At 36.6% G+C, this 27,191-nt stretch overlaps 1 protein-coding gene across 9 annotated transcripts in view; it reads left to right on the forward strand.

Moving 5' to 3' along the window:
• The window catches only part of GPC5 (glypican 5), a 620,145-nt gene that overhangs the window by 110,378 nt on the left and 482,576 nt on the right, over positions 1-27,191 (forward strand). For 7 of the 9 annotated variants that reach the window (XR_007201874.1, XM_048295762.1, XM_048295763.1 and 4 more), the window contains 3 exons: positions 7,161-7,294; positions 8,480-8,587; positions 11,371-11,496. Coding sequence is in view for 8 of the 9 variants with exons in the window: in XM_048295762.1 (XP_048151719.1) it covers positions 7,161-7,294; positions 8,480-8,587; positions 11,371-11,496 (368 nt within the window). In the remaining variant the exon portion in view is untranslated. The remainder of the gene's footprint in view (positions 1-7,160; positions 7,295-8,479; positions 8,588-11,370; positions 11,497-27,191) is intronic. The other 2 variants (XM_048295765.1, XM_048295766.1) reach the window with 1 other exon arrangement.

Genomic DNA, 27,191 nt, shown 5'->3' on the forward strand with positions numbered 1-27,191 from the left:
TCAGGAGAGCTGGCAGCCTCTCATAAGAAGCAGTTTTTGTTGAACTGCCTTTGAAGAGTTTGAACTGGCAGTGCTGTGTTCTGGCTACAGGGTAACTTGGCTGAGAACATTAGGATTTCCCCTGACATTAAGTCATTTAAAGTAAAAAAAAAAAATCATTTCCTTCCCTCCCAGCTCCATTCAGGAGGAGAAACTATTTTTACTGCCAGACTTGCTGAGTGTTAGTCCCTCATGAATGGAGCAGCAGAATTAAAACCATTTACAATTTTAGTAATTAAAGACCAGAAGACACAAATTAAAAGTATATTAAGAAGCTCATATTTAATGGGCTCTTAGATTTCGTTTTGCAATCCTAACATGAAAAATTATGAAGGAAAGCAGAGATCATTAAGCATTGATAAGATATGAAAACAGTCTCAAGAACTTGGACAGGAGTACTGATTTTGATAAATGTAGTGGGAGGAGGAGGAGATGAGTCTCAATCATGTGAAAGCTGGGGACTGTGGCTCCTAGAATCCAACAGCTTGAACAGCAGTCTTTTACAAAACCATATGAAAAAATTCTGATTATAAAAAGCTGATTTGCAAACTCTTTGCATTTTTGTCTCTTTCCTTGATCTTGACTGAAGATTTTGTAAAATCACAGGATGGTTTGCATTGCAAGGGACTTTAAAGATTATCTAGTTCCACACCCCTGCCATGGACAGGGACTGTTTCCACCAGACCAGATGTTCAAGGTCCCATCCAACCTGGCCTTGAATACTTCCAGGGATGGGGCATTTCCCCATGGCAGTGGTGCTTCATAGTGCCAAACAAAGTGGAATTATTAGTTCAGTATCTCCAAGTTGTACTTCAATTTATGTATCACAGAATATATATTGATATATGTATTTTATATATCAAAAAATTGTATTTTTTTTATACAATAAAAGTATAATTTTCTGTATACTTATATTTTCAATATGTAATCCTTTCTTTTTTTTCCTGAGGAGGGTACCACTGCCTTGCTGGTGGGTATACATTCTGTACATCTGCAGTTTACATTTATTTTTCCTCAATACCACCTGGTTGCATGTGATACAAACTCTTATATTTCACAAGTTTTCTTTGAATTGGATTTGTCCTTTTTGAGCTTGAAACCACTTCCAGATCTATCTCTCTTGGATATGATTGGAAAATTATAACTGCACATTTTCATGTATCATCTGAAATTTCAATTTCCATTTTGAATAAAATTTCTTTGAAAATATCATTAGCTGGCAAGTCTATTTAAGATTTGTCTTGCAGGGGATTATAAATTGTTTAGTAATTTGAGCAGACATTATTCTAAGTGTAATCTTCGCTCTCTAATTCTCCTCCTGGCTTTTGTTCGAAGTGTTATCCTCTTCACTGGTCATGGATGTCTCCTGCAAATTCTGTAAAATGCTTAAGCCTAGGTATGAAACTTGTTATTTGCCACTGTAACTCCAGAAGTTGCTTATTTCTGTATGTCTGAGACATATTGTTAGAGTCAAGTAGTCACAGATAAAGAAGACAAAATTTGCAGAGAAAGTAAAGAAAATAATACAGAATTTCCTCATGGTTTTCCTGGGTTGCAAACCCTGGTGGTATTCCACCACTCTCTCCTGAAACAACCGCACATCAACATTTTTCCTTTTCTGAAGGAAAAATAGATACTAGTACCTCAGGCTTGATCTCCTTGTTTTCAAAACCTTGGATTTTGTCTCAGTAGGGAATACTTTAATCTCCCATGCCATGTGCATGGAGAGATTATCTCATATATCAAAATGCATTTTTCTTTGAAACAAAAGCTTGACATTAAATGAGCAACTCTTCAAAACAAAAACAAAACAAAACAAAAAAAAAAAAAAACAAACAAAAAACCCCCAAAACCAATAGAAGGCTGCTGAAGTGCTTGGGAATACTGAAATGCTGATGCTCCCTCTCGTGGTGTAGATGAAATTAACCAAGGAAACTATAACAGTTTAATGCATTGTTTTCCTTGATCAATATCTTTGGTAGTTTGATTAGTAATCTGGTGCTGGAAATGCTGGTGACTCGTCAAGAATCTGTTTCTAAAAGAAAGAATTCTCTTGTGTATTTCTACAAAAGAAAATAAAATTAACCACAATTTTATTTGTAACCATTGTATTTCCAACCAGCCTGATGATTCATTCTAGCTTTGTTTTAGAGTTCAGCTGTCCATTTGCTCACAAGTGTTTGGGGAGATTTAACTGTAAGACGTGTGGCAAATCTGTGGTCTGACAACTAGAACTGAAAGCCACCAGACTAATCACTAACTAGAAAATGAATTAAATAAAATCAGATTATGGATTAGCTAGTCACTGAGACTATGCTGTGCATAGAGGACAAGGGGAGAAGACACCTCTCAGGGTACAGCACCTCTTGAGCTTTTACTCAGATCTAGCTGGGAGCCAGAACCAGGAGTCTGAAAATTGCTCTTTCCTTTATGTTTAACTCTTTCATTTTTGTTTTGGTAAGTTTAGCAAACACTGTAAGTTTTTGATACATATATGTATATATCTCTAGAATTTCCTGTAAATGGGGTATGTGTCAAGTGTTAGCTAGATTGATCCAGTCTCCCAGACCTGTGAGGCATCAGTGTGGACATAGTCCATGCAGGCATTTAAAACTTGAGCCTACTGAGACTTGGAAAATCTAGTTTGAAGTGCAACACAGTACAAGCATTCAGTTTGCTTTAGTCATTTGATGTAAAAATAATTTCAGTAGAAATGATGAGGTAGAAAGAACCATTTGTATAGTGGGAAAAAAGAGCAAAAGCCACAAACCAAAAACAAAACAAAGAATGTGACAGATTTCTCATAGTGAGCATCTGAACTTAGAGGACAGTGTCCGACCATTATTGATGTGATGCTCCTATCATTGTGCAGTCCTGTTTAAATACAAAGGTTTGTAATACTCCAGTTTTCCAAACTGTGAGTAATTGTAAGTAGACATTCTAAGGAATCTCACCAAGCAAAATCAAACTGCCATAAAGTTCATGTGTGGCACTAATTGCAATTTAAATGCGTGGTTATTACAAGAGCTTTTAATTAACTCAGTCGTCATACTGTGGCACACAAATTGTGCATAATAGCAGCATGCTGACTACAATGACAATAGGTTTGTCTGAGCTGTGAAAATCAGGAGTTTTGTAATTTTCTGAGGTTTCTTTTCATGCCCTTAAATATTGTGTGGTATTTAAGAATATTTCAAAAAAGGAAAGAAGGAAAAAATTCTAGCAAGCTGCTGAGGCTTGCCTGTTTTAAAATTTTGTAGAAGTCTTTAATTCTTCTAAAATTCAGTGAGATATATCTCACTGAATTATATTTCTGACAATTTTTCAGTTTCACTTTTCTATTTTTAATCCCCTTTGAGGGTCATTTTACTCTCCCTTTTGTTTTTGAAGCCTAGAAAAAAGCTCAGTTTGTGGAAACTTTAACAGGGAATACCATTCCAGTGAAACACATTCTGATCAGATATTGCTGCAAAATGGTCCTATATTAGTTCGTTAAGGTAGTGAGACCATTGCCCTTCTCTCAAAGTTATGATTCCAGTCTCTCAGGACTGGCAATAATAGCACTGAATGATTTTTCATTTGGAAGGTTAATTTTGCAGTCCAAAGACTAAAAATTAAGAAACAATGTAGCTAATGGACATAGTTGTAGTCCTTCAGAAAACATAGAAAATACAACTGAGTGGTGTTACACTTAGCACATATACTTCTTTCTGCAGATAAAAAAAAGAATGCATAAAAAAAAATAAAAAGCAGGCATTATTATGGAAACTGTATTTATTTGGTTTTTAGATTATCACCAGCCCTGTACTGGGAAATGAGATACTGGCATATTTTGATGGTAAAATATTTGGCTTACAGTCAGAACAGACACCTGAAGGCAAGACAAGAGTACATGACGTTTACATGTGCACAAGTTTACTGAAGAAACCAGGTGATAAGACTCTGCTAGTGAGGGAGGCAAAAGTAAATTTGCCATGCATATAAAGTTAATGGTTTAAACATGGCATAAAAGTGACAGTACTGAAGAGTTAAAAAACCCCAGGCTGGGTTCAGCCAGGTGAGCAAGAAGAACCAACACCACACAAAGCCAGGGGTCCCAGAGATTTAAATATCACAGATATAAGAAAGGTAACAGAGATGCTGACATCACCATTGTAAATGCTGAAGTAGCTCATCCTTCAGAAACTATGTCTGAATAAGTAAGTGACTGCTAAGGAGCTAATCTTGTGCTGCTTTTTTCATTAACAGAACTGAGTTCTCAGCAGTATGATTACTGTCATGCATATCTTTGTGAGAATGGCAGAGGTGTATGTGGTGCTGTGCAAATGCTTTTTATTAGAATTTTCATAATTTTCCAACCCTGGGGAAAAAATAAGTTCTTAAAAAGACATTTCGGATAATTAACTAGCATTTAATGTTATTTTTATATATAATGTTTACCCAAGATTAATTTTTAAGAAAGATTTTGTATTTGAAACTAAGGTTTGCATTTACATGTATCAGTGAATGCAAATTTCCTAGTATTGCAAATGTATTTCTTGAGACATTGACTCAAAGAGAACAACCAGAGAAAGGCTGTTAGACAGTATTTTGAAACAACTGTTTATGTACAGCACATATAAAATAAGTATCATCCATATTCCAAGGCACTATGACTGTAAAAATTATTGATTTTCTTTTTTTGTTAAGTTTAGTCAGAGCAAAATATAATGAGACTTTACTCTAAATTCAAGAAATACTGAAATCTTGTTTTCCTAGTGAATTTGAATGTATATAGTGGGGTTTTTTTAGTTTACTGTAGGTGGAGCCAATTTATTTATTTTGGTCTTTCTTTTTTTTCCTTGACCTGAAGGACTGGTACTCATCTGCTCAGGGGCTGCAGTAGCCAGCAAGTCATCTCCACCCTGTTTCTCCTCTCCCCACAGGCTCCCACCCTGCAGTCAGGCTCTGAGAGTGCCTGGACAGCAAAGGTGCCTTGTTCAGATATGCCAGGCACCTGAGACCTGCAACAACCTACACACCTGACCCATGCCTGTCATGAGATGGAGCCTCCTTCCCAAACATCTGGATCTCACTCGCACTCTCACTCTCTGTTAAACCCTTTTTTTTTTATTCTTGGTAAGACAAAGAGTAGTTCAAGAGTGTATGGCAAGCTGGAACTGAGGCAACTCAAATCAATCAATTGCTTTGTCATAAAAGCTGATCATAAGCATAATGCTCCCTGTGTTACATCAGTGAGCATAGAAGAATGTGATCAAATGAAAACATTTTGTGTCTGTGGTATATCTCCATTATAGAGATATATGGCACAGTGTGGCTGATGGGATAAGCTGCTGCAGAGGCTGCCACTGAAGGAGCAAACTCACATAAGGATGCATGAAGCATAGAAAAAGTGTAGAGACTTATGAGAGGAAAAATGGGGAGTCCAGTTAAGCTGGTGGAATATGCTTTAATGTGTTCTGAAGAAGATGTAAGGGGGGAAATAGTGTGAGGGATGTTTGAAACTGAATTTAAGGACAAGAAGGAATGTAGTAAGATGCTGTCCAAAGAGACACTGCCTCTAAGAATAAACGGTGAAATGAATGCTTTGAGTGATGTTGAAAGTGTGATCCCTTAAAGGACATTAGTCATATGTCCAGAGATAATTGTTTTGCAGGTAAATTCATGCATGTCATTTGAAGGGAGTTTAAACTGTAACTTGGCTGCCTGAGTTGTGACATGTGAACCACAGCCTAAAAGGACTACTCACTTTTAACTTTACCCTCAATTTCAAATCATAAGGTGAACATTAATTCTTGTGTAATAATAATGCTGATTCTTTCTTCTTTTCACTGGCCTAAGCAAGTGCATTCAATGAATCTCATTATCACCAGTTGCAACATGCATGGCAACAAACTCATCAAAGTTAGATGTGTTTATTCTGTTTTGAATTTTAAATGTATTTCTTACCTAGCTCTAGCAGTTCTTAGTTGGAAAGATGGTCCCTAAGACTTGCACTGCTCTCTTTAATGCATGATGATAGCTTGAAAATGAAATTTATTTGCTTTCTCTGTTCTTACATGTGGGAATATAAAATGCAATAGGAAACAATAATCCCTGTTGTGTAGCATACACGTTCCTTCCTTCACATGGTAGCATTTTGAGTATGTTTCTGCTTCAAAGTTGGATGCCTGTCTTAGAGGCTGCATTGATCTCTTCTCTCCTTTTTTCTCTGTAAAAGTTCACTACCTTTTGACTACCAAGTTTTCATAAATCACATGCAGTATTTAGTTTTTTCACCAGTGCTAGCTTACACAAATGCATGCTGTTCAGTCTGCTTAGTATATCTTGTCTATTGTGATTACAAGCATAACTATCTCTTATTTAATAAATATATATATAACCCTAATTATTTTTATTTAATGACTAGGAAGAGCAATGAGCTATGAATGTGAATTGATGTCCTCTGTCATGCAAATCACTCAGTATCACATTTTACAAAGAAGAAAATGAGAGCTCATGTGAATTTTTATCTATTGACATCAGAAAGCTGGACGTAAAATTATTTGGTATTTTCAACATCTGTGTTCCAATATCATTAAACTTACATCTTGGGTCATTACCTTAACATCTTGCAATGTTGTAATGCAAGTTTCCACTATGCTAACTGTTCACTATATGCTTTGTGTCACTGGGCTGAACATGCCATATAACATCAACCCTGAAAGAAAGCACAAAGTTCAATGCATATTAAAAATGTGATTGGGATATATTACAGATAAAATGAAAACATGCTGCTGTTCACCACACATCATATTCTCTGAGGTTATTGATATTGTCTGCTTAATAATATGCTTCCCTTATGGGGAAAAAAAAGCCACAATCAATAAAATACATGGTGACTTTCTTATACACTTGGTATCCTTTAGAAAGGAATGCTTTTATTATTATTTTTCCTGACTAATTATGTGTTTGCTGCATTCATTATGGATACAATGTTACAAAGTATGATAATTAAATATGCTTTTCTTAGCTTAGTCTTTCTTTCTCATTAAAATGTATTGAAACTGAATTGAGAGATACATAAGAATTGTTGCTTACATGTGTTCTTTCCTTCTTCTTGTGGCTTTTTTTCCTTTTAGGTGCATAAAATGTGTGGTCCTCCTGTAAGGAAGCCTAAAGAGTTTCCAGGTTGCTCCTTTGATCAGAACAAAGATAATCAAGTGTTGAAGATGTTCTCCAGAGACAGTGAAGAAACACTCACCAACAGAAGAAAGTAAGACATTAGTTTTACAGCCAGAAAGAAAGAATAAAGTAAGCGATTAATTTTACAACAGAGTAGATTATGCTCAATGCAATGGCATGTATTACTAGAGAATAAAGTCTCCAAAGAATGAAACATTTTAGCAACACAGTTACATTTTGGAAAGGGTAACTTCATTACTAGTTTTTGTTTTCAGAAGTAATGGACACATGACCAGAGTCATTTGGTGTGGTTAAAGTATTTATGAGAGTGGGTAGCATTGATAGAAGGTGAGTGTTAGCCCTGTGTGTAATTCTTAAAATTACATTTGACTTTACATATCAGCAGGCATTATTAAATCTGACAAAAAGTATCTGTAGCTTTTTACAGAAAATTATTTGTACAAGCTGATAAGACAGAAAAAAAAAAGAATTACTTTTCTTACATACCTTTCTACTGTAAAAAAGGAGACAACTAAGTGTTTGGGACTAAATCTTGAAAGCCTTGTTCAAGCAAGACCTGCTGATTATTATTTTTTTTTTTGGCTTTTTTGCTGGTATATAGCGAACTGAAGTGACTGCAGAGGCTTGGAGATCTCATTTAAACCTGGTTCAGCACTGCAGTATGAACTTTGTGTAACTATATGAGTTAGGTGTTTGAGCTGTCATTACTGTCTGTGGAAAGGAGACCTCATTTTAGTTGTCCACACATCTACAAGCATCCAGTGCCACTTAAGGATATCATGGGATATCCCAGCTGATCTTCTCCTGCCAAGAAGGATGCAGGTGTCCCATAAGTTGTATCATAAAGTTCAAGCCTGACAGAGTTCAAGAAGTGTTTGGACAATACTCTCAGGCACATGGTGAGACTCTTGAGGATGGTCCTGTGCAGGGCTAAGAGATGGACTCGATCCTTGTGAATCCCTTCCAAATCAGCAGATTCTGTGATTCTGTGATGGCTTCCAGCTTTCTGCAGGTACCTTAGGTAGCTGAAGGAATCTCAAAGGCCAATCTATATTTAGACAAGTTAATCAGGTCTTCAATGACCGTTAGTAGTAATAGCACTGCAAGGCATTAGGAGTGTTGCAGTTAAGACTAAAATCTTCATTATGCAAATAAAGTACAAAGTTAAAATCAGAAATTTCATTTCTGTAATAGTATTTGCTAAAATACAGAGAAGTTTTCTTTGTCCTCTTCCTCCTCTCATTTCACTTTGTAGTGCACAAGGAAACAGAAGTGAGAGAATTGCAGGGAATAACTGCTCACTCCTGATGTCTGGAGAAGAAAAAATGTCTCTGAGCTTCAAAGGCAGACCATTCTTCTCAGTGTAAGGACCTTCAGTTACTAAACAGTGGAGAAAAAAACACAATCAGAACTACAAATACGGGTTTTTCAAAACATTGTGGGAACAGAAAGATATGCAAACCAGAAGTTTGCTTTAGGCAGCACAGAAGTTTTTCAGGGAATACCCATTACATGGCAGCATGTTTCTCAGTTACATGTAGCTAAGCAAGTTCTTGATGTTTTCTGATTGCTAACACTCTGCAAACACAATACCATATTCTAAAAATCTCACTTAAATCAGGACTGTTCCGTGTTTCAAAGCACAGAACACTGGATTGACTTCAGGGAGATTGCCTCAGAGACCTTAGGGGGCATGAGTGGCAGTGGGCAACACAAAGCAACACTGTTTTCCCTTCCCTTCCCTCTCACCTACCTGAGATTCTGGAGACACTTCATGGCATGCAAACTCTGCACCAAAAAAGGGAAGGGAAAGAAAGTTTGAGATCCACTGATGCAGATTTCAGTTTAACAACTTCTTAGTTTATATCATCTGTAGTTGCTACCTCCTGGATCACCTCCTTCCTTATTAGTCACAGTCACTTTACATTTCACTTTATATTGCCATAGCAACTGTAAGAACCTCACATGCAAGTGTGACTTCAGCAAGTGCTTGCAGCCTGCTTTTAAGGAAGTGCTCTTCTCTAACTCCACCTTATTTACTTCCTGTGGTACTTCTGTTTTCCAAATGCATGTCCAGATGAAAGTTTACATTTTAAAGTACATGTTGGGCTGCCACTATCTGAACTTTTCCTGAATTATTTTTACCGTTGGACCTAAGCTGATACTTTCTGGTACTATGTGGTACAAGAAGAAAATGAAATTTCTCTGCTCTTTTGATGCCAAAAAATTGTTAGATGAATTTTAAAAAATCTAAGCAGACCCTTCCATAGCAACATAGAAAGTATATAATGCTTTTTTCTCCAGAACTTCAGACAGCTTCTAGTACAGAGAATGAAATTGTAAAAAAACAGCAACAAAAAAAAAGAACATTTCTCAATAAACAGATAAAAAGTATCTTCAGCTTCCACTGACTGTAACTGCGCATTTGTGCTCAGCTGCCTATCGTTACATGCTATCTGGTCTAGAGAAAGATCATGTGAAAGTTGACATTCATACCATCTGCCCTTCTAACTACTTTGGTCAGACATCAGCAGGGGCTGAAATCAGTTATTACTTCTCTATTAAATTTAGCTTTGCCTCAGGATGTGTTTACTAATAAACTGAATGGCCTTTCTGTTAGAATGTGGTTTGTGACAGGATAATATGACAGGTATATTTATTTTTTTTATTTATTCTTCAGAAGAAATTCCAACGTTCGCTTTGAGAAGACTCTCTAAACACTACTTTTCATCCAAAATGTAAACACAGAGCATAGACAAAATCAAAATCAATCCCACTCAATGGGATTTGGATGGAAATTGCAAACCCACTGTGCACACTGGATTCAATTTGGATGTGGAGAAATAAAAGATGATGGCTATTCATGGCTAGGAGAGTGTGGATGAATCATGTTTAAAACCTAATGCACATAGGCAATTATATGATGCGTGGTCAAAATTGACCCTACATGAGATTTTTCAGAACAGCAGTTTCAGAATTAGTAGGGCACTCACATCACCTTTAATAGACATAGTAAATCAAAACCACTGTGGTTTGTGTAAAAGATTAGCCCTATTACATGAAAGAGCATATGACTTTTTAAATGATGGACTGTATATACTCACTGATGTTTTACCTGTTTTAATTTGAAGTAAACTATACTTAACACTTAGTTCCTTATAGAATTTTAGGCCTGTGGTGACTAAATATAGGGAAATATATATTATTTCTGGCATTTTTTCAAAACTCCAGACATTATACAAGAAGTTAACATAAAGTGAAGCTTGCTGGGTTACAGAGCAATGAGTACAGCATTTGGTGGTGCTTTTCTGTGTGCCTGCAGGTCATAGATAACTCAGGAATGTGTCATGTTCCATTCCAGAATGAATAAGTATTTTCATTTTTCACAGTAGGAAGGGGTCTCCCAGGAAGAGATTTTCAATACATAAACAAACAATTTATATTAAATATCACAATTTTTTTGAGAACATACCAACTAAAAAGTAATTAATTTGTTTTGAATTAAGTACAAAACCTTATCATTACCTCTGGGCATCTTGAAAATTATTTAAAATAACAATTCATAATTTATAACCTGCCAGCACAGCACATGGTTGAACTGATATAATATTTCAGACAGTTATTTTAATCTTTACTAAATATTTAATATCTACATCTTCAAGCCATTTTACCTAAATCTTGCATTGCTGCATAACTTTAACTAATATTTTTTGTAGTATTTGTAAAGATATGTAAGGGACTTCTTGTTAGCACTTTCGAAAAACAAGAGACTTATTCATGTGCACCTTGTTTTTAATTTGCTGTGCTTTTTTTTGGAGCATTTTTCGTTTATTTGTCCAACTGTAGCATTGCAAACTGTATCACTACTATGCAAAAAAATTTCAGGTTGAAGGAAAATAGTTCCTATTCCAGAGCATAGGTAAAATAGGGTTTTTTTTAATTTAATGGGAGTATCAACTCTGTAAACAAAGAAGTGTATCTAAAAGAATCAAACTCACCTATTTACAAATCGATTTAAAATATCACTGGAACCAGTGGAGAGTAATGGAATGAACACATTCCTTATCTTGTAGAAATCCACAGCAGCAAGACGGCTCAGTGTTGCCGGTTGACACTGACAGCTCTTTCTTGTGTTCCTGTGTGCAGGGAATTTATCAGCCACCTCCGGCTCTACAGAGCCTTCTACGGCGGCCTGGCGGATCAGCTGTGCGGGAATGAGTTGGCAGCTGCCGATGGACTCCCGTGTTGGAACGGAGAAGATGTCATAAGAAGGTACCTTTCTGACTCACTTTGGTCCTCTTTCTTTCATCAGTCGTTCTGATGAAACAGTCAGCTTCTGTTCGAGTTGGGTATGGTGTTTCCCTGTGTCTGTGTCAAGATTGGTTTGAAAAATAAATAAGCATGGGTTCCCTTCTCTCAGGCTTTACCTGTACACAGTAAATAAAATCTCCCTGCATCTCTGTTTAGGAAAAACAAAAGAATTCTAGCGTTCTTCAGACATTTTTCCTTCGAATTTACGGCACCTAAACATACACTGGAAAAGAGGCTGGACTGACAGTTACAAAATACAGTTGGATAAAAAGGATATGGATTTTTGTTTGAACTTCATCTTTATAAAATGCTCCTTTCAATGCAGCATGTGGTAACAGACTCCAGCTTAAAACCTTCTCTGGCTGTGAAGTATGAAGTAATCTCTTAATATATATAGTTTCCTGTGAGAGAACTAAAAGTTAGGCATGAAGATAAAACATTTCAAAAGTGAAACATGTATTTTTTTTATATATGCAGCAGCTTGGGAGACATCATTCAGCAGCAATGGCAAAGAAGAGATAATAAACAACTGCAGTCCTAGATGTGTGTCTCTGGAATCAATATATTACACAGCTTATAAAACACTAGCATTTTTGGATGGCAGAAAGATTTTCAGAGAGCTGATCACTATGTTTTTGCTTTATTGCTTTGGTCACCAAAACAAGTATTTTTCTGAGCAGGAAATCCTTTCCTTCCTGATGACAGAGACCAAAATATTGAAAAGTTCATTGCAATTATTTGTAATAAAAATCATGATGTTAATGTGGTGTGTATTTGTAGGTAGTATCAAAGGTCATATCAAAGAGGGCTGTGAGTTAATGAAGTGGGAGATAGCTGGTACCAAGTAAAGGCAGCAGTGGACAATATGCACCTTAGGTATCTCTAAAAAGTTGGGTAGGAGCTGTCATTTATTGATTGATACCTAAGGAAAGTTAATGGACATCTTTTTAGCAAACAGCTACAGGCCCACTTTTCTTTATCTTCCTGGGCAGTCCTGTGCTTTGGCAGCCCCAAAGTCCAGTGAGTGGTTGACTCCCTTGTCTCACTGGCAACCTTTGTCCAGAGATTTCAACAGTCTTCTGAAGATGCCATGTTCCTTCTTTAGGTGGCTGTATTTGAGATTTAATCTCAACTGCACGTCCTTTCTTTTGTTTTTCTGCCCATCCCCTGGTTGATTTAAAGTGTTCCTACCAAGTGTTTCAGTAACAATATAAAGTGAGGGTCTTGTAATTACAGATTTCCTAAGAACAAGGTTCTTCTACCATTACTTTTGGCTGCTTATATACTTACTATTCATATATTATGTATTTTCAAACCTATATTATTATATTGTATGGTACTATTATATTGTCTCCATTATTACATTATATGGTTATACTTTTGTTTTGTTTATACTGTTATACTGTACTGTTTGATTTTGATTGATTAGATCTTAGAGCCCTGTTAGAGAAATGAAACATTCTCCACATTCCTAAATTCATGGTGTTTTTTAAAAGTAATTTAATATATATGCTAATATATATATATAGGCTATATTTATGCTAATACATATGCACTTTTATATATATCTATGTGCATATATATATACACACAATATATTTATTATTGGATCCACCCAAAGATATAATGGGTGACAAAAGCACTGTATCTTAGAAGTAAGGAATACCACTTTGGTATTAGTTTAATTTAAAAATTTCCTTAACTAAAATATTTTGTCTTTGTATCTATATTAGTGTATATATATTTATATTTTTGGTCAGTAAATGTGAGTGTCAGCTTCCTGAAAGAGCTGAGATGTAGAGAATAGAAGTACAGACCGATGATTAAAACAAGAAGAGCAGGATACTCTGAATTGCTCTAGATTATCAACTGGAGCTGAGACCTGCAGATTTGTTCCTACACCTCAAGACCTCTGATTGTACACTAAATACATTGTGGTACATTTATCTCCTGTTTCAGTATCTTTATGAAGGCACTCAGATCTGTCCTCTTCCATCCTTTCATTTTGCCTTCTTGTTTAGTCAAAATGCCCTTCATTCAATTTTGTTTGTTTATGTTTGTTCTCTTGTTACTGAAGGGGGAAATCTTTCCTGCAGTTTGACTGAGATATGGGGTTTTTTACTATTAGTATTACTATTACAGAAGTGATGATCTAGGGAGAAGTGTCTATTATCTGCTTTCATAATGGCTAGGATGCATAGCAAGCATTTGAAATATATTCTGCTTAAACATTAGCAAGAGTTTTCTAGTGACAAGGGTAAAAATAAGTAGTTCTGTTGTCCAGTGTCTGCATGAAGAAGGATTTTTAAGAATAGGCAAGGCAAGGCACTGAGAAATGATGCAGCAGAAGCTGATTTTTCTTAGAGATATGGAGATAAATTGGATAGCTCCTTAAAATCTCCCTAAGCCCTATGATTCTGAATCTAGGATTATCTAAATCCTGTGTTGCTCAACTTCTCTTGCCATGATCCCAGGATACTGTGACATTTTAGAAGCCATAGTGACCTGAGCAGGCATCATCGCTTTTCTCTCTAAATATTGAAGAACTGTACACTCACTCACTTTACTTTTTTTGTTCTCCCCTCATCCTGCCTTCCCACTAGTATAATAGTAAATAACGATATTGATGAACTCATTAGTGCATCTCACCAGTGTTTCTGGCACTGATGGGGAAAAGTTTGTATTGGTCAAATTAGTTAAAGACAAATAGATTGTATCCGTTCTGAGATTCTTCATTCTTTCCATCTGTTTCTGCCTTCTGTTTCAAAACCATGTGCCATAACTGCTGGTGACTGGAAGTTTGGGCTTGACATGAGAAAACAATATATTGAACTATGTATTTCTGGTGTATCAGGACCTGAAGAGATTTCTTGGACTGCTTGCTGTATCTGTGTTTCAAGCTGCAAGTAGCAAAAAGCCCTGGAGACAAAAGACAGATTAATGGAAAAAAAAAATCTTTGCAGTTCTTCATTTTCCTCTTTGTGCATCTTTCTAAAGGAAGCAATTCGAGGGTTTTAACAGCTATCACACTGTATATCAGTTAAATCTTATAACCTTTTCCTTCTCTAATACTATCCAAGAGATTATCAAGCCTGGATGGGAAAAGGTCAGAAAATGAAAAAGGGTATTATTGAAATGAAAGCTTATTTAACAGTTTACATTTCATATGCTTCAGCTGTTCCATTTTTGGTTTAAGCTTTAGGTTTTTTTTCAAATCACAATACCATGGAAATAGAGCCCTTGATTCTGCAATTCTAGAAATTGTTCTGGATCTAGCATTTCACAGAGTCCAGGCTCACGCTTTCATCAAAACCTCAGACCGGAATTCCCACACTCCTGTATTCATGCCTGAAAAGATCAGTAGTGGCCAGGACTTGCGGGAGCAAGACCGCTCTCTTGAGGTCTATGTCACTGCAGCATGGGGGGCAAGACATCTCAGAGGAGTCTTCAGCCCTTCCACTGTCTTACCCAGTTGTGTGACTGCAGTGGACTAGCATGAAATTGAAATTCAAAGTTCACCTTCAAAGGCATGGCTGAGTGTCATGATGAAATACCTGGAATTTAGTGTTACAGGATTCATTAGATTCAATGGAAAAAGAGGTATTGAAATTAATAAGTTATTCACTATCAAAGCATATGAATTTGGAATTTCAGTGGCATCTTAGCATTAAAGCTAAAATAATGGGAGCTGTGCAAATAGACTGAGATTGTTCCACTTCACAAACATAAAGAGGTTTAACTGAGATTTATACAGCTTTGGTGATCCAGAGAGCCTGGCTAGAATGTGAAGAGAGATAAATTAAAAATACACAGAGGAGAGCATAATATGTACTGTACATCTTGAGACCAGTGATTTAACTGAAATAAAAATAGATGTGAGTGAAAAATACAGTAAAATTATGTGTGTTGAAGGATTCACGACTAATGGAGATTATTAAAAAGAGCTAATCAAGTTTTGAAGGAAGAGTTTCATATAAAACGCATATCTGAAGTATCCAAATTAAGAGAAATTAAACAGCATGATTGATTTTAATTGCTGAGCAAATTGTTACAAAGTGATTATAATAAGCATCTCTAATCAAATATAAATGCTTAGCTGTAGCACAGCTCTTAGGCTGGGAAAATTTTCTCTTTAGATTCTTAAATATTCTGAAACGAGTACAATCCTGATGCTGTTCTTATCCAACAAAGGAATAGAAATGGTGATATAGGGGAGATTAATAAATTGATTCTAATTTCCTTCTGTTTGAACTAATCATCACTTTTTAAAATAAGGAAGAATGTAAACTGTTGTCAAAGGCACCACTTGACACCTATGCAGAGGATTTGTCTGAGTAACTTAAAGTGTAGGAACAGCCCATTATGGCTCTTACTGCTTAGCCTAATAGGCTGCTGCCAACAAGGGCCAGCGACAGATCATAGAGAAAATGCAACTGTGAGCTTGTACTTCCTCAAAATATGCAAATTTGCAAATGCCTGACCCGGAACTGTGAGCATTCAATCTTCCCATGAACTCAAAAGTCTTCTCACCAGTAGCTTTCCACAGCAAGAGAACCAGAAGTTTTCAAATACCAAAGCAGAGTCAGTTTAAGAGGGGCTTATGATACATATTTCTGTGTCAACATAGAAAAGACATGAAATGGCATATGTTCCCTTCATTTATAATAACTGTGGGGTTTGTTCTCTATTTCGCCATGAGTTATAACAATAAAAGTCATTCCTGCTTTAATATTGTTAATATCTGTCCTCAGTATACGCTTAGATAAATCTCATGAGGCTTCAGGATGGAATGGATTTAATTACATAAAATCAGCAAAATATGTATTGCATTTGATAACCTCAAAATAAATGTTCTACTTTTCCTTTTGTTTGTCTGAGCAAATATATCATTTTCTGTAGTGTTTGCCCTAGAATCATTGAACTTGTTTGTCATGCACAGCAGAAGTTCTAACACTGGGTGAATTAATTTCTATTCGGTCGGTAATAATTTACAAATTGTATTGACTTTTAAAATTAAAAACATGATTAGCACCATGTTGAATAAATTGTAGCATTTATAAAGTCACGGGAGACTGTTCAAAGGTAGGCACGAGAAAGAACAGTAACAAAGGATATTCCAAGTTTGAATTATTGCATCATCATACCTTCATTGTGGAAGGTTTTGGTCTTTCATATCATAAAGTGTGGTAAAGTAGTCCTGAATTCACTTGGAAAACCTTTAAGAGTCATAGATCACTAATATTAAATTGTGATGCCTATTTTTCTATGACTGTGTAAAATGAAAGAATGAAGGCAATAAAAATAAAAATCTATTGTCTCCTTTTTTGTAAGGGTTAATATTAAAACCAAGGAAAACTCATGCAGAAGACTTTGATGCATAATTCAAAAATAAACCTTGCATAGAATAATTAACTATGAATCATAGTAGATGATACTAAACAGAAAGTTTGGGCCCCATTCAAGTTCTTTTAAAAGAAATATGGTCTTAGTGATTTCAACTTAGATATAGAGGCTCTCTTTCAAATAATAAGTTTAGTGGTATTTTACAATGAGACTTCTTTCACACACTGATACTCTGAAGCATTTTGTATTTCTAAACTCAAGTTATTTATCACCTCTAGCCATGGAAATTTGGTGCAGCAGCTCTCAGTGAATTATTTAAACAATATTTTGGGTTATGAAATATTGTCTATGAGGTCTTCTTTCACTGTAATGCCCATAGCAGTTTTCTATAAACTCTGCAACTTTACCAGTCCAGAGAGGAAATTTCAGTGTAATGATGTTCAGCACTGCATCATTTACAGATGTTCCTTTCAACCTTTGTATTATTATGTAACATCTGCTGAAGGCTTTTCTCTTGACAGCTATAGGTCAGATTTTCATTGAGCATCCTGCACTGGCTGTGAAAGTATGCTATTGAAACTTAGATTGTGCTGAGGGCTTTGCTTTTTTCATTTTTACAGATGACGTAGATACTCAAGCAGGGTGACTTTAAAGATCTGGAAATTGGTTGTGAGTCTTATGTGAAAACCACTAATTTTTCCTATGAGTCTAATTGTGAAAGTTTGCAGAAAGTTTTTCTTTATATAAGAAAAATTTGCTTTATGTAGTCCTATTTTGATTAATATTCTATAGATTTTTATGTGTACGGATTGATTTTGTTACTGTCATTTATATAATACAGATGATAAAAAATTGGTATTCATACAGTTTTATCAATGCATTCAAAAAATGAGTTTGTTCATTATTTTTTCTAGAAATAAACATTATTCTTTCCAGTTTTACCAAATTTTTCTTGCTGCTTTTATAGTCAAAAGAATCATTAGATCCTCTGTAATGAAGTAAAATTAATCTGCCATTCACGACTGTGAGTCTACGAGCATAACGTATCGTTATGTCCTTCTTAATAAAAGTTACAGTCTCTTATCTTCTTTAGCAGCTCAGCTTCTACTTGTATTCCTTTAGAACTGGATGATTGGAAGCATAAATTGGTTTATATTCATTAAAATTACTATTTTGTTCTGTTTCTGTTGTAACACTGCATTTTTAAGGTCAAAGATTTTAGCACTAGTCCACATGTGGGCTCTCAGGAAAATTAAGCTGCATTAATGAAGACCGTGAATTTAGAAATCAGTGATGTTAGCTCATTTTTTTTTTCTTAGTTCCTTAAATAACCCAAACTGAAGATACTTTAATTCAGAAAGAATTTTAATTTTTAAAGTGTAGTATCCCACACAGAAATTTAATGAGGCAACCCAATTAATGCCTACTGCTATGAGTACTTCTGTGACAACTCTCTCTGAAAAAAGACTGAAACAAAACGCAGTGAAAAGGACATAGGTGCACACATGTATGCCATGCTGCATTAGTGTGAATAGTCATATCCAAATCTGAAAGGTTTCCATGTTCAGGTAGCACCTAAGATATCAGAAGTTACTATGAAGAACAGATCAAAGCAGCTGAACTAAATTGTTAGATTCATGCAACAGAAGACTGTGCAGATTCTTCCCAAAAACATGCTTTATACCTGTGAGACAGAAACGAAATAAGAAGCATGAAACCTAGTCCAATCTCACAGTTAGTTGTTTTTCTTTCAGAATAAACAAGACCTCTCTGTTACCAGCAAGACCTTCCTTCAAACTGTTAGGAGTCTTTATGCATATTTGAGAAAATCCCTTGGATGGCGGGGTTGCACTCTAGTGTTCTGCTGTGTAATATGATGAAGCTTCTCCTCTTAAGGAGTTTGTGTCATGTTAAACACATTTATGTCTTATGTTAATAAGAGCTGTGTTGAAACTTGTGTTATTCTTCATCATATCTACTCCAGGTATTTGTGTGAAGAAATGCATGTCTGAATGGGACTCTTGGCCTCTTTTTCAGTGAAGAGTTAAATGGACCCTTGTAGGATGCAATTAGTTTAGTCTTCCAATTAGTTGGATAGAACTTCCTAGGACTTTTTTCTCCCCCTTGTCTGTAAAGGGCATCAGTCTGAAAGTACTGGTAGAATTTACATTATCAAAGTTTAAAATATCTAGTAACTCAAGCTCATACAAAGTGTCTATGCTGAGACAAAAAACTAAAATAAATCTAAAGACTAAATATTACAGCTGGTAGACTGATCCAGAATAGCTATGCTTTGAGTGTTTTGAGATATTTCACTTGAAAACTAGGTATCCATGTTGATCCATATACTGCAAGTAATACCATATAACACTGTTGATCTATTTTTACTAATACTGATCTTCTGGTCAAAGTGATGTATTAAGCTCACTGAGCTAATCTGTATAAAATAATCATGCAAGACACAGCATCAGTTTAATTCTTTCTCAGTACCTTAGGTCAAGGGTGGAACATGTTCTTGAATAAGGCACAAAACCTTGTGTTTCGCATAGTTTCTCAAAGTTTCAGTTTAAATGTTAGATAAAGTTGGAAACAGATTTGGAGAGAATTAGAGTGTTCATGGAAAGAAGATTGACTTTTCCTTTAATTTTCCCTCCATTTCCTTAGCCTGTTTTCACTGTAGGTGGTGTTATGGTATCTAGAACTCCAGGTTTTAAGTCTCCAGTCATAGAATCACAGAATGGGCCAGATTGGATGGGACCACAGGGGTACATCTGGTCCAACCTCCCTGCTCAAGCAGGGTCATCCCAGAGCACATCTCACAAGATTGCATCCAGAAAGTTCTTGAAAATTTCCAGTGAGGGAGACTCCACAACCTCTCTGGGCGAGGTTCAGTTCTTATAAACAATTACTATAAACTGTTATTAACAGTTCTTACAACAGTTCTAAGAAAGTGCTATAAAAACTGGTATGTTCGTGTCCTTTTTGCAAATATGTCAATGACAGTATTTGAGAGATGCTTATGTTCCTGTATAAAATAGGTTCCCAGAAATCCTTTTTTTAATATGTCTCACTTTCATACCCTGGTGTCTTTAAAACATCTGAATCGCACATTAGTACTACAGTTACAGATGAAGTAACAAGCCTATCCTATATTACATCTACCAAAAATGCATTTTTTCATTGTTTAAGTAACTATTTCTGGAATCTACAAAGATAGCATGGCAGACAGGTAATATTATTAAGTGCAAACATCAAAGCAACTTGCCCTATTCTACTTAAGGAAGAAAAGTATATTAACAGTGCCTCCTGAAATCCTTGTACAGAAGATGTTTAAAATAAATAAGAAATAATTAACAAATCCTACCAATGTTTTTGATATAAGGATGTTTCATTTTCCATTGAAAAGTATTAAACATGGTCAGTTAACACACTGCGATTCTGAGTGGGGGAAGAGCAGCACTGAATGGTGCAGGGGTGCTAGACAGCAGCTAACAGAGAGAGGTGGCATAAACCATTACAGGGGGTTTTGAACAAGAATGTTTAGAAAAATCATTACTGGCCCTGTACAACATGTATTTCTAACACAGGAAATATTTTACTATGATCAAACCCAACAAAAGCTCATTCTGGAAGACTGCCCTTCAGCCTTTTGACAGCACAGACTGTATTCACAGAGATTCACCGTAATCATTTAATTTCAAATAAATATTTTAATATAGAGAGAATTAGTTTTTCAAACGAGAATTTTTTACCAGTCACTTCAAGAGCTCTGCTCTTCACTTCAGGGCTCTGCTCCCTCTCTGTAATTTTAATTGCTTAGTAAAGGAATATATTTGCAGTGAAAAAGAGTTGAATCAAACAGCCAGAAGTTGTTTATTTGCTTTGACACCTGTGAAGAATTTAAAGTGAAAATTAATTTAGCTCATGTTTCAGTCAATATAGTTAATTCTTTCAAATTCATATGTTGACAATGCCATATTTGAGTGTACAAGGAAGTGTACAACAATTTGAGTGTACAACTTTATTTTTTAGGGTGAGATTCAACTGACGTCTATAGCTATGCAAACATAGGCATCTAATTTGGACTTGAGTCTGTGCAGTCAATGGAGAGAGACACATCTACTTAGTGCTAGTGGACCACTGTAATCACTTGTAAGTGTACAGCACAGAGTGGTTGCTAGCTTAGATCATCTGAATCTTGTCCTCAAGAGGATGTAAGTCTGATGGTAAAGCATTTTTTCACCCTAAGGGAACATTGTCATGGTTTAACCCCAGCCAGCAGCGGAATTCCTCGCAGCCACTTGCTCATTTCCCCTGATGCCTTGAAGTGGCTACCTGAAAACAGAGGCTAGACAAGATTAAGAGAATAAAGCAGGTATTTATTTGAAGGGCCTTCAAAGGTACACCTTGGGAGTCAAAAGCCTCCAAGGGGCTCCACCCAAGATGGACGCTGGGTCATGGGTTTTTCACACTTTTATAAGTTTGGTCCATTTGCATATCAGGGTTAATTCTCCAATTACAATTTCAGGTAATTAAGTAATTACCGCAAGTTCCCCCCCCTCCTCCCCCTTTCCAGAGACTTTAGTTTACACATTTTGGGGCCTGGGACAACAAGGTGTCCTTGAGTTCAGGCCCAGAGAGGGTTTGTTAAGAGAAAGAGAGGACAGTAGCTAACAGGCTATATGAAGTTTCAGAGTTACATACTAAGCAGCACAGGATCTGAAAAATATAGAAGTTAAAACCTAAGGCATCACCCCAACAGCAGGATTGGGGAGGGAATCAGAAGAGTGAAAGCTAGAAAACTTGGGGGTTAAGACAGTTTAGTAGAGAAAGAAAATGCCGTACACAAGCAAAGCAAAACAAGGTATTACTTCACTGCTCCCCACGGGCAGGCAGGTGTTCAGCCATCTCCAGGAGAGCGCAGCCCCATCACATCTAACAGTGACTTGGGATGACAGAATTTCATCACTCCAAACACTCCCCTTCCTCCTTCTTCCCTCACACTCTATACACTGAGCATGATGCCCTGTGGTCTGGAATATCCCTTTGGTCAGTTTGGGTCCCCTGTCCTGGCTGTGTCTCTGCCCAACTTCCCCAGCTTCCTTGCTATCATGGCAGTACAAAAAGCAGAAAAGGTGGTGTCTCTGTGCAAGCCCTGCTCAGCAATAACAAACATCTCTATATTATCAATCCTGTGTTCAGCACAAATCCAAAACACAACCTCACGCCAGCCACATGAAGAAAATGAGCTGTACCCCTGTTAAAATCACCAGAAACGCAGAGAGACAATTCAGAGCATGTTTCATGGCTACCAGAAGGAAAGTACAGAAATGGGTCACTTCTACCCTGTGCCTCAGGGAGCTGTTGTTACAAGTGCACCACTGTGTACCACCCTTAGATGTTAAAAAGATCAGAAGGTAAAAAAACCCCAAGTTTTCTGGCCTCCAGCTAAAGCTCATTGATTTGCTGTTCCCTGCTTCGTGTCAGAGTCCTCTAGGCTCTGAATTCCTCTGTAGAGAGAGCCTGTGTGGCAGGTGCTTCAACAGTGCCATTGGAGCAGTTCACAGTGGTAGATGCAGCACACACAATGAGTCAAGCAGATGCTCGCAACAAGAAAAACTCTGGTCTCAGCTGTGTACACAAATTGTACTGGAATACCTGAAGAGAAGCCATATGTAAAAAGATCCTAAAGTTGTTGTTCAGATGAGCACTTTTCTCTAATAATTGCATCAATCCCCAAAAGGTTTAAACTATTTGGGATTTACACTGCCCATTTTTCCATAAATATTAAATAGACCTTGAATAAAATAGATTATCATTTCATAGAAAGAGAACAAAATCTTTTTCTAGGTACAGAACAACTCATGTCCTAGAAAAACATCTCCTGATAAATAGGGAGTGTGTTTAAGTTAATTTTTCTCATATGTATGTGTGTTTGAAATAATTCTGAGCTTATGCACTTAACTTGTGTGGATGTGAGAGTAATGTTCCATCACCTTCACCTGTCTGTTGGAAATTAAGAGATACAGATATATACTGTACTCATGTAATAGGAAATTTTGTCAGAGAAAAATACATTCTGTATTTTAAGGAAATCAGAGACATAGTCGTCGTGGGACTTTTTAGTCCTTTTTAACCTTGTGTCTTACATTTTCTTGCTATAAGTTCAAATTACTTTAAAAATCATTCATTATAAAAAAATTGCAGAACTTTAGCCATGATGTGTGTGAAAAACCACTTATGAGAAGTCAGCATTAGTTTCCAGCACATCTAATGGTAACTAGTTTACATTTCATGACACTTACGATGAAAAAGAAAAAAAATTGGATATGGGGGGGGGGCTGTATTAATACTTGTTGAACTGCACCAAGTCTGATTAGCCCATAATCAATCACCTGTGTTCAAAGCTGCCTTTTTGTTTTTTTTTTTTTTTAAACACACGTTCGCAGCATTGCAAAGTGAAACAGCAACAGGAGCAAAATCCCTTGTTTTGGTGATCCTGTGGAGAGAGCTGTTCTTGCTGTTATTGTATCCTACGTTGCCACCCAGTGGAGAAGACTGTAACTTCTCCTGGTCACAATCCTGAAAATGAGAAGCCTTATCACAGAACCATAGATTGTCCTGAGTTGGAAGGGACCCACAAGGATCATCGAGTCCAACTCCTGCCCCTGTGCAGGACACCCCCAGAATCACACCATGTGCCTGAGAGTGTTCAAACACTTCTTGACCTCTGTCAGGCTGGTGCTGTGACCACTTCTTACCCCCTGGACAGCAGCCCTTTATTCTGCAAGCAAATACTTGGGGGTGGTCTTTCTGGGGAAACATTGACTGCTTTTGTTGTTTTCAGTTGCTCTGGTGTTTGCCCCTTTTCTGTACATATTTGCTGAGCTTGGCCGGTGTGCTAATGCCATATAACATGGAACAACAATGCAGTTCCATTTACATTAATGTAAAAACTGATCAACATGGCAATGGGTCAGAGCTGTGATTTGCAAGTGCCTTGTATTTTAGGAAAAAAATTACAGTATTTTCGACTTCTTTCATTTTGCCATGTGCTGTTAAAATCTCTTCTAACACAAACATCTTTTGGGCTTAGCTGTGTTTAAACAAGCAGCTCACTACTTTGAGGAAAGAAAAACCACCCAAACAGCGAACCTGTTTTCCACTTCATATTACTGAATTTTCTGACTCATTCTGTACTTATTTCAGCTAAGTGTTTGCAATTGCTGTACAAAGCTAATATAGGCAAGGGTTGTCAGCCACTGGTATTTGAGTAGTGAATCATGAGGAAATACTCTGAGTGTTTAACAAAAGGAGGACAAAAGAGAAGGTTGAATTAGAGTACAGAAAAAAAAGGAAGGGCGCTGATGACTCTGAGGAAGAGAGATATGGATGGAAGACAGTGACCAGTAGCTTCCGTATCAGAAGCAATCCCTGAATAGCCATCACTTTGCCCTGGTCCACAACCCCAACAGCATCTAGAGGAGACCAAACTCAAATAGAGAAAGATATCTGGTAAATCCTTTTTCTTTGGAAGTCTGTAGTAGGCCATTGCTGCAACAAAGGCCAAGTTACCGAGCAAACAATTTCAAAGAGTTCTTCCTTTCTTTAGAAAGATTAAAACCAACAGAAACTCAACGTCTTCAAATTGTCCCTCACATTTTCAGCTGAAAAGGAGCCTCCTTATCTAGCCTATTGCTGTCTATCTCAATTTTTCAATTTCTTCCCCCGAAGACTTTATCAGGAGAGGGAAGGAGAGGAGGGCAGGGCTGATTCTGCCCTCAAATGCTCATGGAGGGTGTTTAAACTTTTGTGAGGGATTCTGCTTCTTTAAAGCCCCCTCAACATTAGCATTCTCCTTTTATCAGTCTTTTACTGATCAAACCAAGTTGTAGCAGATAAGGCAGAAACTTGGGAGGATGTAAAACCTATGTCTCTGTATCTTCCTCATTGTTTGCAGTGTGAATAAAGAAAACCAAAAAACATGCTATTATGTATCATTTTCAGAATAAAAATGTGCATGAACTGCTACAGTTCAGTAGTCCAGTGGGAAAAAGACAGGTATATTTTTTCCTCTTTGTGTGTAGAACTTTTGTTGTTAGTCGGGGCTCAGAAACACAGAAGAGCCTGCATTAGGAAGGGACCTCTGGAATTACTGGTACAAACTTCAGTAACAAGTCAAGGCCATAAATTGGGATATTCAGGACAATGTCAAGCTGAGTAGCATTTTCAATGGCAGATATTTCACTAATTTTTATACCACCCTATTCCAATGTTCAGCTGTTCAGGTGCTTTTTCTTTTCATACATCTAGACAGCATTTTCCATGAGTAACTTTTACATGTTACCTCTTGTTCTGTCACTGTGCATCCTTGTGAAAACATTATACACTCCTTCTCTGTACCTATAATTTAGGTATTTTTATAAAGTGTGTGGGGAGATCCCCCCTTAGCCTGGTCTTTCCCAGGCTGAATAAATACAATTCATTCATCTTCTCTTTATATATCAAGTTCTCCAGCTCCCTTAACATCTTGGTGGCATCTTAATGGAATCACTTTTATTTTCAGGCCCATAAAGGCCCATATGTTGCTGTGACATTTGCAATTATGGTTTTGGTTTGTGTTACATTCTTTTTTTTTTCCTTCAATGCTCTGTCTGTCTTCAGTGTAATTGGAGGAAGGTAACAACCGCGTACTCTGAAATCCACTGCTCACCCTTAACATGACCTCTGACACACTTTGGACATAGATCTAAGTATTTCTCTAAGATCAGTCATTTTATTATTCTATTTTATATAATTTCCAGAACTAGTTACATAATTATTCAGCCTTCAGACTCTTTTTATTCTTATATATTCCTTAAGATTGCAATACAGCATAAGGTTGTGAGATTTGGGCTTAATTTTTTTGTTTTGCTTTTCTCCTATGTTCCTATAATCAAAGCTGTGTAAATTGTGGCCAGATATTATTAATGTTTGATATACAGATGTATATACCAAATGATTGATAGAGAAATTAAACAGTCAACAGCTAAGATTTAGGAGAGTTCTCAGAGGAGAAAAAATTTCCCACTAATTTTAAATCCTGAGTATATGCAGAAACTGGAGAGGGATTCATTCCTCCTAAATTATGGACTTGTTACTCTCTTTCTACTTGAAGAAGCAGATACAGATGCATCTACAGTTGCATTTTAATTTGGATCAGCAGTATGCTTTTGACATAAATCTCTCAGTCATTTCCAGTTACTTCAGTTCATGTTGTAGAACAGTCTTGGGCCAAATAAACAGGATTCCTTTTAGATGAAACTAAACAGTAAGCTGTGCCTGAAGATCACATCTAACACACCCTGACTACTAATGGACATTCAGTTTCTTGGGATTAAAATAGGTCTAATCAAGTATTCTCTTCCCTACAGATATCTGTAGTCTAGATATTGGACCCTAAGCATCGAGAAAAAAAAAGTCTTTAAATTTGTGGTTATATAATTTAGCTACTTGCTAATATTGGATGCAACTTGGCTTGTTATGGCTCACCACAGGGAGCTGTGCATGTGTGTGGGAGGAAGAGAGACTAGTAGGAAAACCAGTGTACAAAACCTGGCAAACAGGCACATGAGGTGAATTGTGTGGATTTCATTAAAAAAAATGAGGGTCAATGTGTGATATATTTGTATTCAGCCTATATTGCCTGTTCATTATTCTAAGACTCATTTTAATGGATTATATAACAATTAACATTATTTTGTTTAAAAGAACCTTGTTGACACTTGTATTCAGAAGGGAATTGTTAAATTATGTGCTTGATATAAAGGCTTGTGATTGTTTGAAATAATCATGTTTATGGCAACACAAACCTCTAATGAGGCATGATGAACTGGGACATCTACTTCAATGGAGGAGAATAAAGTGAAACACTTTTCCTCCAAACAGAGTACATGCTCTGTTGTTTCAGTGGGACAATCATCACGTACAAAGCAGTGTATTGGGATGTTTGTGAGCCCTAATTGCCCTGTCAGTTACAATTAGAGGTGTTAATGTAACTGTGAAGTGCTACAAATTACTTGTGGCTTTTGCTCCTTATGCATTCTCAGCCTGTCTTGCATAGAAGGATATCAGAATGACTGAGATGTCTTGCTGAGCCTGTTATTAAGGTTTGCTTGTTCTGCTCCCTGGGTACAGTTACTCAGTGTGGATTCAGTATTATGGGTGTAAAGATGCCTGCAGCAGAATGGATCCTTTAAACATAAAGGGAAAAATGTTCATGTATTAGGCATTTCTTCTGAAATAGCTGGAGCTATAACAGCATTTTTTATTGC

This window comes from Corvus hawaiiensis, chromosome 2 (assembly GCF_020740725.1).
Source record: "Corvus hawaiiensis isolate bCorHaw1 chromosome 2, bCorHaw1.pri.cur, whole genome shotgun sequence".
Taxonomy (NCBI): Eukaryota; Metazoa; Chordata; class Aves; order Passeriformes; family Corvidae; genus Corvus; species Corvus hawaiiensis.